The 18,195-nt window shown below is 37.8% G+C and overlaps 1 protein-coding gene across 1 annotated transcript in view; it reads left to right on the top strand.

The window, feature by feature from the left end:
- Positions 1-18,195, top strand: part of LAMA4 (laminin subunit alpha 4) — a 92,448-nt gene that overhangs the window by 21,265 nt on the left and 52,988 nt on the right. Inside the window, exons 2-3 of the mRNA XM_081941091.1 lie at positions 6,381-6,482; positions 11,007-11,131. Coding sequence (XP_081797217.1) covers positions 6,381-6,482; positions 11,007-11,131 — 227 coding nt within the window. The remainder of the gene's footprint in view (positions 1-6,380; positions 6,483-11,006; positions 11,132-18,195) is intronic.

Below are 18,195 nucleotides of genomic sequence, written 5' to 3'. Positions count from 1 at the left end.
AAGTGACTCAGGACCATTTTTCACACTTACAGTACAACAGTTGCCACATCCCCATGGTCACATGATCAAAGTTCAAGATGACGGTTGCAATATCCCATGGTCATGTGATCACCTTTTGTGACCTTCTGACCAGCAAATTCAATGGAGAAGCTAGATTCACTTAACAACCGTGTTTCTAATTTAACAACTGTGGTGATTCACTTAACAACAGTGACAAGAAAGGTCATAAAATGAGGCGAAGATGACTTAACAAAGGTCTTAACAGAAATGATAGGCTCAGTTGAGGTCATAAGCCGAGAACTACCTGTAATTATAATTTGTCTGCAAGTTATGTATGTTTAGTATCCTCAAATCCAATATTGGGAGATTAACATTTTAAAGTTTGCTAAATGCCAGATGTTTTGAATAGGATCATCAGTCCAGCAGCCTGTCTGCTTTCTACTACTACAGAAACAATGACCTTATCCACTGGCAATGCTTCTGCTGGGCCCACCCATTTTAATTCTTCAGTAAAGTCTCAACAATATAGTATGTTGTTAACATACATTGTTAAAAGAGCTAGTTAAAGTAACCAACAAGGTTAATGTTTTAAAACAATGCTGGCAGGAATTCCTTTTAAAAAACGTTGCGGAAGGAATTGTGCTCAGATGCATTTGTGTCCTTCTCTACAGCCTCTCTTCAGGGATATATTTAGTGCCAGCACAAAACAAACCCTTAGTTTTTCTGTACAACACCTTATGGAAGTCTCTCCTCCATCCACATAAGAAATTATTCTGGTCCTGGAAGATCTTTCAAACCTATGGTCTGGCACAAAAGACCCCCCCCCAAAAAAGGCACACATAATATTAAAAGCAGGACCAATGGGTGCTAGTCTGATCTTCCTTCCTCCAAAGTTGTACAAGGCTCTGTTTGATTCTTTTTAACTACTCCACATTGCTGCTATGATATGCCACCACTCTTACCTCAAAGGAGTTTTGAAAAATGCATGAAATCATAGCGCACAAAGAATCCTAAAGTGTGACTAGAAAAAAAAATTAACATCCAATTCCCTTCTACGGCATCACTGCCTTCCAGCAACGGCACTGATATTTTAAAGGCTGCCTGCTTGTTATTAGACACACGTTTTCACCAGATCTACTAGGGCTGTATATTCCACATCACTTTTTTTTTTACAATTATAACATAACATCCATTGTTCAATAGTCCACTAGTCTAATCATCAAATCCATATATCAGAATTTCATTTTTGTCCGTTTCATGCAAAAAGGCTACTGAACGTACATCCAAAAAGTGAACTGGCTGTTGACTAATCTTTCCTGTCCAGTTGCATGCTCTGAATCCTGTTTTCCACTAATCATGAAGGTATTACAGGTAGTCCTCGTTTAGTGATCACAGTTGGGACCAGCAATGTGGGTAAGGTGCTAAAATGAAACCACAACTGCGCTTATGATCGTACTTCAATTTTCTTTTGCTTAACATATCTGTTAGGTCACAAATGCAAGGACTGGCCACAAAATTACTTTTTCAATACCATCATAACAAAAAACGATCATTGAACAAGGCAGCCACTAAACGAGGTTGTAGGGAAACCACAGAAGACATCTACCTATCTATGTAAAACCTGCAACATATGGAGAATAATTAGCACCGTTCCAAATATGAGCTTGCTTTTGCGTTAATTATCTCCAATTTGGAGCAATAAGTAGTAGTAGTGTGCAAACTGGAACATTCCCCAAGCCTTTTGTTTTACTTGGGGAGTTGTGGGCTCTTTTGGTTTGGAATGGTTTGGATTCTGTTTTCTTCTTCTTTTTTATAAATGGCAGCAGCTGTGCTAAAATGTCTGAGAGAGGAGTGGCAGGAGGCAAAGCAAATAGCTTTCATTGTTTATATTCAACCGCTGTATTGGGGAGGGAAGAAAAGTATTGGATGTGGCAACTGACAGTTCTGAATGGACATCAGAGTGAGTTTTGCAGTTGGATCATGAGTAGATCACTACTGGTTACTCGGATGTTAACACTTGGATGAGGGGAGATCTTCACTGAGGCCATTTGCCTTCTAATTCCTCATCATATTAGCTCCTTGATCTGGAAAAGACCAGCGACTTCATGCTCTGTGCTTTCACCACAACACTCAAGAATCAACTCCACCTCATTTAGGGATGGGTGCAAGTAGTCTTCGACTGACAATCACAATTGAGCCCCAAATTTAGGTTGCTAAGCGAGATATTTGTTAAATGAGTTTTGCCCAATTTTACGACTGATCTTGCCACAATTATTAAGTGAATCACCGCAGTTAGTAACCCAGTTGTTAAGTGAAAATGGCTTCCCCATTGACTTTGCTTGTCAGAAGTTTGCAAAAGGTGATCACGTGACCTCAGGACACTGCAACCGTCATAAATATGAGTCAGTTGCCAAGCATCTGAATTTTGATCATGTGACCATGGAGATGCTGCAACAGTCATAAGTGTGAAAAAGAATCCTGTGTGTCCTTCAGTGCCATTGTAACTTTGAACAGTCACTATATGAACTGTTGTAAGTGGAGGACAATCTATATTTGAAACCTCCTTTCCTTGTGCAAGTCCCTCAATATCATTCTTGTTAGATCGGGCAATGGATAGGCTAACAGTAACAACAGCTCTTATTTAATACAACAAGTGTGAACAATCCAGCGAAGACCTGAGGTCTCCTTTTATAGGGAGCTGTCAGACCTTTCTACCAATAGAATCAAACCTCTGTTCCCGCCGGAACAGAGGACCTTGGTGGAAACCATAGTTGCTATTGTAGATATCTAACAATTCTGAAATTGGGCAAGGATATTTGTCACAAAACAAATGATTGTTCCTAAAAATTACAGTTTATTCTGTCACCAAAGAAAAAAAGTTAACATCCATTTTAAAAAAAACTCATGATTTTAAAAGATTCTTGCTCTTATTTGAAACTCTCTGACATTTGGCATTTTTGCTTCGTCAGCTTCAGTTGAAACCTCAAACATTGATCAACTGATATCTGCATGCTTCTTATCATGAATATATTTTTAACAAAAGCTTCTTGCAATATATTCTGAAAGCACAACCTTCTTCCATTTGAGATCCAGAGTAACAGATTTTTGACCTGCTAATTGATGTGTTAATGGCACTGAAGTCACTCCAATGATTTTTATCTATTTGCTGTTTTACTGCGAAGCAGAAATAATGCAAGGAAAACTTTAAATAGAAACAATTAACACAAAATAAACTACACATTTTTCTCTCTTGCCGTACTGCAGAATGCAGTGTGTAACTAAACCAAAGTTCAAAGGGGTTGTTGTTTTTACAGAACAGTAAGGAACTTTTGAACTGCCTTTAAGGAGGAAACACACTTCGTTTTGATTTTGTTTGATAGAACCAAAGAAAGAGTATGTAAGAAGTCAGGACTATTACCATAAAAGTAGATATGCAGAGTGAGGAGATTTTCTTTTCATAACCATCCTCTTCCAACAAAATAGAAAGCAGATGTTTGCTGCCTTTTTCTGCCCATGCTCCATTATCAATTATCCTAAACCTAGTGCACGAAAATGGCTGCAAATAACCTATCAGCACAGAAAAATATTTAGACCAGGTTTGCATTTTGTTATTTATACTCCAGGTTGCTTTCTTTTGAATCTCTTAGCATGGAAAGCCTTCTTGAATTTCTGGTGTAACATGGCTTATTTTTACTATCAGATATATCCATTGCAACAGTAAAAAAAAAAAGTGCAAGTTTCCATTTGTGTGCCCCAAAGCTGCTTTTTCCAAAAGGCAACTGGACTTTCTTGGTTTATTCTTTGAAAACATTTTGCTTCTCATTCAAGAAGCTTCTTCAGTTCCATTTGTATGTCTTTTGGAAAAGCAGGGAATAAAAAAATAAATGAGTCATTCATGCAATGGTGAAGTCTTCTTCATAAAGTCATCACTAGCAGGTACAGTAGTTCAGTAGAGAGATGTTCATAGTTCATAACAAATTCAGTGGCAGTTTTTTTAAAAAAAAATTGCAACCTTACACATTTTTCCACAAAAGTAATTTCCACTATTTTTAATACTCCCTGGAACCTGCATATACAATGAGTATCTAAAGATACATTGAAAGAGTAAGTTTAAAAAATCCAGATCAGAGGATATGTTGCTTTAATCATGCAAAGATTACATGTATTCAATAAATACCTATCTGCAAGCATCCTGCCAATCAGTCCTGTTTTTTAGGTTTTCTCAAGCATCAATTGCACTCTTATCAGTTGGAGCCATAAAAGAATGTTTATCAACATAAGCCAACAAGCTGGTTCAATTAACAGAACTCCACTAATAGGGAAGTATGGCTTCATAAATGTTCTCATCTTCATAATACAAAATTTTAGGCTATACAACTGTGCGCTTGTGCAACACAATACAATATTTTAAGCACAATGTACCTTTTAATATGTAAAGCACTTTCCAATTCAGACATTTCTAGCTTAATTTGAGGTCATTTTATTTCTGCTTTGACTGTGACATTTCCTTTCATTTGCTTATCTTTTATTTCTCAGCTTCACAAAATATAACAATGCCTGATGTAAGAAAAGCTAAAAGGGAAGAGGAAGTAATTGTACTTATTGTCTGCATAAAGCACTTCATTATTTGTAAAGGAAGACAACATTCATAACTTAGCTATTCTGGAGCTACAGATGCCTTTGCCTAAAAACAATCTCACAAAAAAACAAAATGCAGGTGTCAAAACAATTTGGAGACTTAATCGTGTTTAGCAACATGACTGATTTTTTCTTCTTTGGGTTGGGAAAAGTATTCTCCCGTGGGTTTGAACTGATCCTCATAGCAATGCTAATGTTAATGCTAAAGGAAGAATTGAAGTAAGGACTATTTCAGCCCACCTACTTTTTTAAAAAGTTGAATTATACGTCAGCGGGTAAAGCAAGTCATGGAAGAAAAGAGAGTAGCTTGCTGGTTTAGACCCCATACTTTCATAATCAACTCTTTTTGGACCAAGGATTATTAAATCAGTTAAATCATACAATTAGCTAAATATCCTGATAATACCAGAGGCAATAAATGGAGCAAGCATACTGTGTTCCTCCAAGAAGGAAGAAGGGGGTAGAACCGTGATGGTGAGCCTATGGCATATGTGCCACAGGTGGCACGCAGATCCATTCTGCGGGCACATGAGCCATCGCCCAGCTCAGCTCCACTGTGCATGTGTGCCATCTCCTGCTGGCCAGCTGATTTTCAAGTCTCTGCCATGCATGCGGGATATGCGCATGCATGCGCGGGGGGCAGGGGGGTCACATGCCCCATTTTTGGTCCCAGGAGGCTTCAGGGAGGCCTGCTAAGCCCAAAATGGCTTGGGGGGTGTCACACACATGCACGGGGGGGCACTGTTAGCTTCGCCATCTTGTTTTTAAGTTCTGTGCATGCGCAGAACAATTTTAATTGAACTGTGCATGCGCACACCGCACGCAGGCACACGCAGAGCTTATCCAGCACGCATGTGCATGCAAAGCATGCACACAAGCGAACCGGCAGTAAAGCCAGCCAGAACCCACCCCTGATACCAGCTGTACTCAAATAGATAGGGCGGGAGGATAAATAGGGGCAGACAAAATTTGGGATTGTATTTATTTCCTTTATATTGATATAAACTTCACAGTGCTTTTCTGAATTCACTTGCTGCATGAAGAAGGAAAACCTCAGTTCTTAGTGTCCAAAGAGTCTTAAAAATGAAGGCTGAAATTGAAATAAGTGCCTATTATCCTATTCTGAAAAGCTTATTTCATCTGTTTTATTGGTCGTTTCATAAGAGATTGTCTCCTTTTATAACCACTGGAAAAAAAAGGAATTTGAAAAGTAGTGACAGATCGGTCCAACCTGTGATACCTTGCTGCCAATCTGCTAAAATTGCTTTCATAAATGTGTGCCTTAATGGATGTACACAGCCTATATTTAGATTAGCTATTTATCCCTGACTTATCACCTTTTCTGCATGTGTCTTATTTAGAGAGATGGATTCGGAAGAACTGTATTATCAGGCTTCAGACAAGGTCATTTTGAAGGTTTGTTGTCTAAAATGTCCAATAATTTTAAAAAAATTGCTATGGTCTTGCTGCTAGGATTGTGGCTGATACATCCTAATACATACAACCTTTCTGGAAAATGCCAGAGCTAAGAAAGATATTAGAGCTACCAAATCTGAGCTATAGCAGCTGCATTTGTTTTTATTGATCTTATTCTTATTTTTAAAATTGCAGGGATTATTTTTTTATCATGAGTTATAGCTACATGCTAGGTAGGCAATATATAGGTTGTACAAAGACAAACAAAATTAACCTGGGAAAATGTAGCCAATTACATGTTTTTCCCCCTTGGATTTTTCTTGCAGAAATGTCAAGAAGGGTTTTATCGCACCTTTTCGGGCAACTGCAGCCCCTGCCACTGCAATAACAATGCCTACAAGTGTCTTGATGGATCTGGTATTTGTGTGGTAAGTAATCTCTTTTGCTTTACAATGTCTGTGAATGCCTTTGCCCTCATAAGTGGTCATTCTTATGATTCCTATCATGTGAAGTCAGATATTGTCTGAATTTTGTACGCTTGCTTTTCTGCCCTCTATGGGGTTTTTTTTAAAGAGATTTGGTTTATTGAATTTTTATGCTGTCCATCTCACTACCGAATGATTCTGGTTGGCTAGGAGTTTGCTTCACTGCTGAAATGCTGGTTCACATATGAATGATTGTCTTTTTAAGACCACAAGCCTACCATGAATAACTTATTGCACATCCTCTATGTATATGTCAGATGTTAGTATCCATTATGCAATGACGAAACTTGTGTGATGATTATCTCTACAAGGTTCATTTGATGCGATCACATTTTGCTGCAGACACTATGGATTGTACTCCAGAATTTTTTGTATTGGACAAACTGTCTCCACACTTTAAACCAAATTTTCAAAGCAACTAACAGGAGAGCCAAATAAGAATATAAAGATAATTTCATTATCTAGTGTTTTTACGAGTCTGAAGCTACAATCTTGTATGCACCTACTCGGGAGTGATCCCCATACTATTCAGTGGAGATTGCATGCATAAGAATGAGCTATACAGAATGTATTTGTTCGCAGTGTTTATGTCCTCCACTAAGGTTCTAAACATTTAAATTCTCTACTTGTTAGAAGTGCAGGTCAAATGAAGATGCAGGGCTCAGAATAGTGACTACAGCTCTTTATTGTAGGCTTGGTACATTCTGTATGTAGGCTGCCAGACAGCTCGCTCTCTTAAAGGGAGCTGTCAGGCAGCTCAACCACTCAGGTTGCTCTATTTTCCCACCTGTGGTGTCAGCCAATGAATTTAAACCTTCCCGCTTTCCCACTTGGAAAGGGGACCTGAGTGAAGCCTACATCTCCAGATTCACTCCCTATATCTAACACTACTCACTTAGTGGAGAAAACTATATTTTACTCAATGCAATCCTAAATATACTAACACAAGAATAAGCTTTCAATTCATGCAACTTAACTTGAGTATACATGTAGACAGACAGAAAACTGAAGCAAGAATGCACCAATTAAACAACAAAAGTGTCCTGTCAAACCACTTCATAGAAAATAACCAAAATGCTAACAAAAAGGTTAGGGATAACTTTGTGGTGAAAAAGGTTCTGAATAATTTTGTATGTCATTAAGCAGTTTTACAACTAGCTCTGTGAAACTGGCAAGTATAGAAATACTCGTATTTTTTTTGAATTAGATTTATTGACAATAGGATAAAACAACAGAATCTTGAAAGCCTTTAGAGCTAACGTACCTAAGGTGGAATTGTTTTGAATCACCTTATCACCCTTCTCCTCTCTGCTGACTATGGAATATTCTTCTGCAATAACCTTATTTCATCCCTTAACTGAAGAAGCAACATGCCCAAGGTCAATTAGGCATTCCAACATATTTAAGCTATAATTTATTCTATCATACATAGGGACATAAAAAAATTAAAATACTAATTTAATCTGAACTAAAAACAACAGAACAAAAAGAATGTAAATGTTTATTAATTACTTTCCACATTAACTTTGAACTGTGGAGTCCTTGGAGCATTCTGATGTTGTTTGTTTGTTTGCAGAGTTTCATGACCCAAGTAGATAACAACATCATAAATGTGAGCTGTATGGTTATATTCATCCCTTTCACTCTAAACATTCAAATACATTTGATTACTCCTAAAGTAAAAGATAGCTATTTTAAGAATCAAAATTAGGAATCAAAAATTAGGTATCCCCGAAGCTCTGGAGTATTCCACGTTTAGTCAAGATTAAGTGGACTTTAGCAGCTTAGTGATATATCTTGGGGATCCGAGTCAGGTATTTTGACTGGCCAGCAAATTTAGGAAAGGTTTAGTTAGTTTTGGGAAAAGTTTACTTAGTTCAGTTTATTTAGTTATAATTTCGGCAATTTCAGTGCTTATGACAAATTCAAGGCATTGTTTAGCTAAGTCACAATTTGACAACTTTGGGAAATTTTGCCATTTACTAGGCAACTACCACCATCCCTTCCTTTTCCAGATGGGCAAACTCTTATTCTTTGCACAGTAAGCTTAATTTTTTCAGAAAATAAGTCCAGCTACTGCCTTTAGGAGAAAAAAAAGGGGCAGATGTAAACATTCTCACAGGATTTAAGCCAGCATTGTCATGGATTTAAAAGTACTTATAAGGAATGAAGCAACTACTTCAGTCAACTTATCCTTTGCTAGTTTTTTGTTTTGTTCTTATCATTTTTATGGTCTCTGTATAAAAGTTTATGGCTTCATTTCATCTGCTTCTTTAAGCAGCACTTAGTAGTGAACCTGATCATAACCTTAACCTTTATAGCCCCTATTTTAAAAAAAATGCCTGGGTTGATATTCACTGGCCACATAAGCAGTGGGCAGTGGACCTTTGCCAATCACTCCTGCTTCAAAAAGTCTGCAAATTGGAAGCAGAGGAATTAAGAAATGTGCAACATAAGCTGTAAAGACTTATTGAGCCTTATTTGTTATTCAGAAATACTGTAACACTTTTTATATACATATTGCAGGTAAAGGCTGGGCTAGAGTGTGATGTATCCAGCCAAGAACTATGAAATGATGCTTAATATCTAGAAACAGAGAAAGCATGATCAGAAAATAAATCATGCCTGCTTAAATGCTTCAGATTTTCTGTAATCTTCATGTAGATGCCCACAGAGAGAGGCCCAATCTAAACTAATGGCAGGAGGGGCATGTCTAGTTCTTTACTGGCCCAAGCAGAGGTAAAATACATCTTTTCAAGATACAGGAAAAATACTTGTATCGCCATTCAAGTCAGGATCAAACATTCAAAACAGCATGAATCAGAATGGCTGTTTGTTCCAATCTTGTAACAAATCCTTCATGCACAAGTGAATTTCTTTCTTCAAAAACAACTTGAAATGGATCTCAAACAATTTTGATTTTATACTCAAAGTTGGATACAATGTACAATCCCTAATATTTCGCCTTGCATTCTTCATGCCATTTTGGAAGATACTGGCATAGAAATACCATAAAACAAATAAATCATTTGTTTCTTTGGCAAACGTTGCATAGATTGGAGACATCAGCCACCTCTGCATTCAGAACAAACTGCTATTTTGAAACGCTCAGCATATTCCCATATTTTCTCTTGCAAATTATCTTTGCATCAAATTCACAAAATTGGGAGGAAGTTTCTAAAAGAAAAACTATGGAAAAAATGATCCTGACACAGTTAGGTTCAAAGATCATATGCAGGCAATTTTTGCCCAGAGGCTGATATTTTAAAAGCCAAGGTGGCGCAGTGCAGCACTGCAGGCTACTTCAGCTGACTGATAGTTGCAGTTTGGCAGTTCAAATCTCACTGGCTTAAGGTTGACTCAGCCTTCCATCATTCCGAACTGGGTGAAATGAGGACCCAGATTGTTGGGGGCAATGTGCTGACTCTGTAAACTGCTTAGAGAGGGCTGTAAAAATGCTATGAAGCGGTATATAAGTCTAAGTGCTATTGCTATTAAAACTGCACTCCTTTTTGTACATTTAAAAGAAAATAAACTTTATTTCTGTATGTTGACAAAAAGATAAGAAAGGGGTGTTTTGCATTTCAGCAAGAATGAAATATGACAAACAAAAACCCTGCAGAAACCACAAAGAAATCATTTTTACAACAAAACTAAATTAAACCATCTTCTTGGATGGATTGAAATATGGAAGATTGCAGCCTTTCTTTTGTTCTATTTCTCTGTAGCCATTTTTTCTAAAGTAACCTGTCATACATCAGTATGTCAGAGAACCCAAGTCTCTGAATGCTGAATAAAGTGAAATGGAGGCAGGGTTTTTTTTTCTCTGTATCTAATCTGTGACTTTCTTCAAGAGCCTTTCTTCAATCATTAACTTATAAGAATTGGAAACATTCCTTAGATCCATATGGATGCTCTTGGAAATGAATTGATAATTACAGGTTAGCCAGCATGTTCATCAGTAAATTGATTCCAAGCAGGCATCAAGAAATAAATCCTTTAATAATATAGATCTCACTGTGAGCAATAATGATTGTGGTGGAATGGTTTAGAGCAGGCCAGATCCGTCACAAGCAGGCCACGCCCACCCCAGCTCCGCAAAGGGAAAAAACATCGTGAAATATCACATGACAGCAATGTGACACGGCGAATTTGACACCCACAGTTTAGACCAAAAAAGGACTGCACTGAACAGCTCTGGGCTGGCTGCAGAAATATGCCTTCCACAATTACATCTTGGAAACTATTTGATTGGTGCCTTGTTAGCACGCCTGATATGTTCATCTTCAAAAGTCCAAATATAATTCTAAAATCTTATTTTTATCCATCAATAAACACCAGATCACCACATCAACACCAAGGTTTCTCATACTGATTGCCAAGAGTGCTCACTTCAATGGTTTCTAGGTCGTTTGAATAAGAAATTCTTACATGTTTGTGTTCCTTCTCTCTCTTTCTCATTTACAGGACTGCCAAAGAAACACAACTGGAGACTACTGTGACCGATGTCCAGAAGGCTACCTCGGTGATGTGACCAGAGGAGCACCCAGTTTCTGCCAACCGTGCCCTTGTCCCTTGCCTCTGGTGGCCAAGTAGGCAAACTAATATTTATTTTCAACTGATGTTAGTTAGTATAGCCATCCCTCCTGCTGCTGAAAAACATACCCATGGCCAAACTTCATTGCTCTTTAATCTGCCTAAAAAAATACGTTACTATGTGTTGTCTGATATTGCAGACATTATACTTAATCTTTTTTTTTCTTTTATTCTATGATCTACCTTGTGTGTGCATACCTAAGCCCCTTTGGGTCAGTTTTGACTCCTAAAGTGGTTTGCCATTGCTTGTTTCTTAGGGCTGAGGGAAAGTGATTGGCCCAAAGTCACCAGTTAGTTTTGTGTCGAAGACTGTATTAGAACCCAGTCTCCTGGTTTCTAGCCTGATGCCTTAACCACTGCACCAAACTGGAGGGAAAGAATTTATAGTACAAATGTGCCTTGAAAAAGAAGTATTTCATTCTTTCAAGGAACTAGTTTAATCTTCTGGTTGGGAGCAAATCTGGGTACAGATTTTTTGGGGAAAATATGCCTCAAAACTTCAGACAAGGCTTTTCAGATATATTACAGTACATGACAGCAATCCAGACTAATAGAAATGTTAAGAAAGTTTACATATGTAAAATATACGATATATTGAGCCAGAGTATTCAGTATTCTGAATGAAATCCATGAGAGCCCAGCATTATGAGGGAAACCCTACACTTATATTCAATTTAATAATCCATGAGAGATTTTGTTACTGGATTTCTCAATGCCTTCAAGAGTATCATAGTTTCTAAAGAACTTGACAAGTTCTTAAAAACTCAGGGATGTATTCAGAGATGGATCTGCCTTCAAAGTAGCCCAGGTTGAATTGTATAGCACAATCAAACATTAGGGAATACTTTATGACATTTTGCATTATGTCATAAAATGCTTTATGATCATTTTTGTCATAAAAGGTTTTATAACATTTCCCTAATTCCAATTCCATGAGAGTTATAGGTCCTGAAATGGTGCACATTCTATGTTAGATCATTTAAAATATCTCAGTTCAAAAAGTGTTACTCTATGATGCATCATTTTACCCAATGAAAGGTTACAGATGCAAAACCTTTACTAATATATAGATAACATAGAATTCATGGTCATTTATCCGGCACAAACTCTGAATAGTTCTAAGATCCTAATAAATTGTCACTTCTTATCCTTATAATTTCCATTTCAGTAGCAGCCCGATTTCATATAATTTTCTTAACCTTTAAGCTGACAGTCTGCACGGATGGTCTATTAGTCTTGCTTCCAAGGCATTTATTACTTTTTTCTTCCATGAATTCATACATATTGCTTACATTGCAAAAATACATTGTGGAAGACAGATGTTGAAACTGTAAAAAATCAGGTAAAAAAAAATCCTTTCCTACTTCTTTCCCTTCGGTAGATATGTTGTGGTGCAATTAACTATATGATTTTTTAAAAAAGTTTCACAGTTTACAGTGCTCTAGGCCTAATGGGTGGATAATGGGTTAGTATAGTAACATTTGGGATCTTGCAATGGGTGGAGATAAGGCCATTTGGTTTGTCTCTTAGATTTAAAGATTTTATAACAAGGATAAAAGATGAACGCAGCAAAGAAAATATTTGTACAACAGGAAAAATGGATATAAAAGTCTATGGGAAACAATTACATTTACTCAGCTAGGTTTATGAGAATGCCTTTAGGTGAAAAATAGACTTTCTTAAGTGTGCCCTACATATTCATGGAAGGTCACCTGAGATGATAAAAGGTACAGTATCTCCCCATGCATATGTAATCTGTATTCACTACCCAGTGGTGGGTTTCAAATTTTTTTAGAACCTCTTCTGTAGGTGTGACCTGCTTTGTGGGAGTGGCTTGCCGGCCATGTGACCGGGCAGGAGTAGCTTGCTGGCCATGTGACCAGGTGGGAGTGGCTTGCCAGCCATGTGACTGGGTGGGAGTGGCCAACTTGTAAAATGTGGTGAAACTCACTTAACAACGCTCTTGCTTAGCAACCAAAATGTTGGCTCAGAAACTCTGGCATTTGAAGCATGCAAGTCTTAAAGCTGTCAAGTTACAAGACCCTTGCACCCCTAAGCCTTTAGAAAAAATACCCCAGGGGTGTTCAAACTTGACAGCTTTAAGACTTCTGGACTTCAACTCCCAGAATTCCTCCTCTTGCTCTTCATTTTGATGATGTGCAGACAAGCGGGGGGAGGGAGCTGGAACCGGTTCTAAACGGCACTGTAGATTTGTGGAACCTCTTCTATAGAAGAGGTTAGAACTGGCAGGAACCCACCCCTGTCACTACCAAACCTATAAGATGCCACTCCTCCTCCATTATACATGAACTGTTGAAAATACCCCTGTAGGAAAACATTCACAGCAAACTGAATTGACCTTGAAGAGCAACAAGATTGGAGAAGATTTAGTCATGAAGCTGTGGCCCAGTAAACCATATCTCAGAGATATATGGCTAGTATACTGACCTAGTAGGAAGGGATAAATTATGTCAAATGAACAGGTTTGCCTGATGATGATGTTTACTCCATCATGTTCGAAGAGGACCTTGACATTAACAGGTTGTGGGCTGTCCACGATGTGTCCACAGGTGGCTGGTAAGGCCTATATGGGCATGAAATGTCCTACTACGTGTCGGGCAGACATGTGTGGGCGCCATTATTGCAGCATTTGCAGCTCTGGCTTTGCGGAGTGATCGCTTCTCTTGTGGTTCATGGTTGTTCTTCTGTCCTCAGATGTCTGGCAGCCTTGATGGATCAGTTTGCGCCATGTCAATTGATCTTGTGCCAGGGTTTCTCAGGAGGTGGTGTCAATTTCCAGGGACTTGAAGGAAGCTTTCAACATGTCTTTGTGTCATTTCCTTTGTCCTCCATGCAATCACTTTCCTTGAGACAGCTCGCCATAGAGGAGGTGTTTAGGGATGTGATGGTCTGGCATCCTTACAAGATGGCCTGCCCAGCGTTTCTGGGCTTTCATCAGTAGGGTGTAGGCTGATGGCAGGCCTGCTCTGGAGAGGACCTCTGCGTCTGGCAGTTTGTCCTGTCACCGAATCCTCAGAAGTCTGCAGAGGCAGGTCAAGTAGAAGTGGTTCAGTTGCCTAACGTGCCTCTTGTATACAGTCCACATCTCACTGGCATACATTCGGATAGTTGGCACTACTGCTCGGTAGACTTTGAGCTTTGTAGCAAGGCTTATTCCACAGTGGTCCCCCACGTTGGTCAGTAATTTGGCAATTGCAGATTAGTATTAGGCCTAGTAGGAAGGGATAAATGATGTCACATGAATGGGTTTGCCTAAAACAGTCCCGTATAACACCGTAATTTCCGCCACGTCTGCCTTTTTCAGTGTCTTGTCTTTGCAATGTAGTGAGCCAAAGATATATAAACTGGGGTTCTACATTTCCTTGTGGCTGTTCAGCAAAATGCAAAGCTTTGTGGGACCCCAGGGTAAATGTACAGATAGTCCTTGACTTACAACAGTTCATTTAGTGACCATTCAAAGTTACAAGGGCACTGAAAGAAAGTGACTTAAAACCATTTTTAAAAATAGTTCCGACCTTTTTGGAACCCAACTTTCACACAGATTCTTGTTTGACTGGCGGGGGAGGGGAATATAAATGGCTCTCTGTGTAGATTTTTGACCACAGAATGTCAGCCGCTTACAGGCTCCATTGAATGAAGCTACAAAGGCTCCTTCAAGTTGGACTCAACTTCATCATGCCTTTGTGACAATATGGAAATGGATTGTCATTGCCTTCAAAGGTTTTTTTAAACTTCCTAGTCTACAGTTCTAGTATACCCCAGTAGCTTCTCATCCTAACATGGCTGGATCTGCTTAGCTTCATGAGATCATCCAAAATCAGCTAAATGTTGTCACTTGCTGAGGTTTTTAACCCAAAATGGACATTTCTCCATTCAGCACTGTTATTTATTCTGATTTCTGACAGGAGTCTTTCCATTTTCTGCAAACAGGTTCCTGGTACCTTCTATATAGAAAATGTTTTACTGTTCAACGCACATACATACATGCACCCTTCCACCCCACCAGATAGCTAAACCAGAATTTATTCCACTATGTATCAGAGGTCATTTTATTTATTCTTAAAAAAATAAACTTTTGAATTGGTCAGAGTTTTGCAAAATATTCCGCCATCATCTTTAGGATTTCCATTTATTTGCAATCCATTTCACATCTCCCTCAAGGCAATGAATGTTTCCTAACTGATCTTTCCATCATTGTCATTGAAAATTTTGCCAATAAAGTGCAACTGATTTAAAATCTGGTTTACGTCTGATAGATCCTATCAAGAGCCATATTCAAAGCTACTGTGCTGTGTGTCCCTTTCAAATAAGACACATTATCTGATTAATAGTTTAAAAAAGGAAAGGAAACATTCATTGTTGCCTGCCCTTAGAGTAGTTAGAATTTTGGATGTACATTCTCAATGTATTATTATCTTTATTTATTATTTTCACTTTATTCACTTTTTCCTTTTACATTAAAATGTATTGTTACAGGAATATAATCCCTTAAAAGTTATGGGAAACAAAGGCTTGCTCTTCTGTTTTGCAACAAAGAAACTAGATATATGACTAACACAGAACAAGGATTTATAAAGTCTGACCAAAATGTATCAAGTTCTTTAAACTGGCATCTTCATTATTTACACAGTTGTTCTTGGAACTCATCTGTAGGGATTGTGATGGATTTTCTGAGCAGGCATGGGGGTCTGGAAGATTATCTCCATTCATATCGGATAGCTTGGGAATTTGCAGAAGAGTCTTGGGACAACTGAACACCAGCTATTTAAAATGTCAATATATGTGATTTTTTTTAAAATTCCTTAGAATTTTTTTTTCAAACTCCCTTACAAAATATACAGAAATAGTTCTAGCTTATGATTATGTCCAGAACTGGAGTTCTTTTCAATATATAAGGAATTAAGTGTGTAAGATTGGTAGAGGAGAAAAATACTCCAAGGATGAAATGAAGTTGAAATAACGTCACTAAAATGTTAACAGAAGGCAGTGTGCAAGTGCTATTTTTCATGACAATCTCAAACAAGTCTCTTTGACCTTATAAACATCTCCAAACAAGGGAAATAAATGCACTCATGGTAGCGCTAGAGAATAGTGGCTTAGACATGCAGATGAAAGAGAAGCCAGAATGCAGCGTTTTTTATTTGCATTTGATTAGCTACACAGAACAATTCCATCAGAATTCTGTGGAAGCTACGAACTGCATACAGCCAATCCCCCTGGTGTTACAACAACTCATTTCTGGCCACCTGATGTGAAGGGATCAGGATTTGAGACTTACCAGCCTCCTGTTACAGCATCCATGTTCTATATGTTGGATAGCTAGGTAACCTGGGTAGAAGCTAGATTAATAAATCCTTGCACTGGGAGAAAAATATATTTATATTACCGTATTTCCCCAAAAATAAGACAGGATCTTATTTTCTTTTGACCTCCAAAATAACCGCTTGGCCTTATTTTTGGGGAGGTCTTATTATTTTTGAGGTGCAGGAGGTGTCAAGTGTAGTCACCTCAGGGCTGCAGCTGTGTTGCAATATTTTCGGGGAAGGCTTATTTTAGTGCATGCGGTCAAAAGCCCGATTGAGATTATTATCTGGGGAGGTCTTATTTTTGGGAAACCAGGGTATTTCTGTAACCAGCATTATCTACTCAGTGGGTCTGACAAAATGGACTTTGGCCCATAAAGTTTGTGCCACAGGAAATAGATGTAAGAGACTGCCTTGTGATTTGGGTTTTGGAATCCCACCAAAATTTCCCAGGAGGAGATAGAATTGCCAAATATTATTGAACAGGAAAAGCATATGATTCCCTAATGAATGACTCCATCTGTAGCGAATATACTGTATCTTTTGGTTACTAAACAGCATAGTTACTGAATAGTTCTTCTGTGTCTGAGTTTGTAAATTAAAATAGGCCAGCTTTCAAAAACTGAATATTTGCAGGGGGAAATGCACTAAGAAATAAAATATGTAAAATAATGTATATTAAAGTACATTATTATATTATCAAGGGAGTGTGCAAAGAATATCCAAACAGGACAATAAAAAATAAGATAGTATTGTAATAATGTGTATCATAAAATTTCCCAACTAGTTTCCCAATATTCATTATAATGGCAAAGAATTTTGGAATTCCAAACATATTTTGGAATTTTGGAACTCTGAAATTATTGAGAATTTTCAAGATTGGGAAAAGCCAGCTTATATAGTATTCAGATATAATTGATATGATGCATTAGTTCCCTACCTAAAGTAAAAGAATGCTAAAGTCACACAGAGTTAATTTATTCTTGCATATTATTGACAATCGGATGTTGTTTTTCATCTGGTTTTCTCTGGATTTCTCTAACACTTTCATAATTTCAGAGATCCAATATTTGTGCATTCCAAGACAGCAGCTGTGGCAAAGACTGATACAGCTGCAAAAATTAATCTCTGCTCTCTTTTCCTTTCTTTCCTGGGGGAAAAAGGAATAGAAAAAAAGTGTTATTTCCCAGCCATATTTGCTCCCTCCCCCATCCCTTTTCAACATTTTTATTAATTTGCCCACTGAAGAGTTCTTACAGCCTGGAAGCTTGCATCCCTTTATCTTTGCTCTAATAAAAGAACTTGTCTCAAATAGATTTCAGTTAAGAGAAAATTTTCAGATTGTAGGCTGAGTTAATGTTGCTTTCTTTCTTTAATAGTCTTACAAAGGCTGCACAGCAGGCAATTGCCTGTGGTTTGAATCTAATTAACTTCAATGGAACCTGAATGAATTACAATATGTTATAAGGGTTCTCAGAGGTTCGTGTATATAAGTTATAAACCACTTGGCATTTTTGGTAGCAATAATTCTCCTTCAAAGCAACCAAGGACTGAAATGAAGGAAATGACAGAGCTTGAACATATGTGTTCTTACTAAAACCAGTTGGAAATAAATATGATTTCTCTTTGTTCCTCTCCTATTGACAACCAGCATAAATAAAAGCTACTTCATTTATTAAATATATATTTTGGGAAACTAGGATTCCCACTTTGAAGTCATTCAAAACTGACTAGTG

Source organism: Natrix helvetica (genome assembly GCF_964273705.1).
Source record: "Natrix helvetica genome assembly, chromosome: 2".
NCBI classification, from domain to species: Eukaryota; Metazoa; Chordata; class Lepidosauria; order Squamata; family Natricidae; genus Natrix; species Natrix helvetica.
Note: the sequence above shows the minus strand (reverse complement) of the source record. Positions and strands in the feature narration are given on the sequence as shown.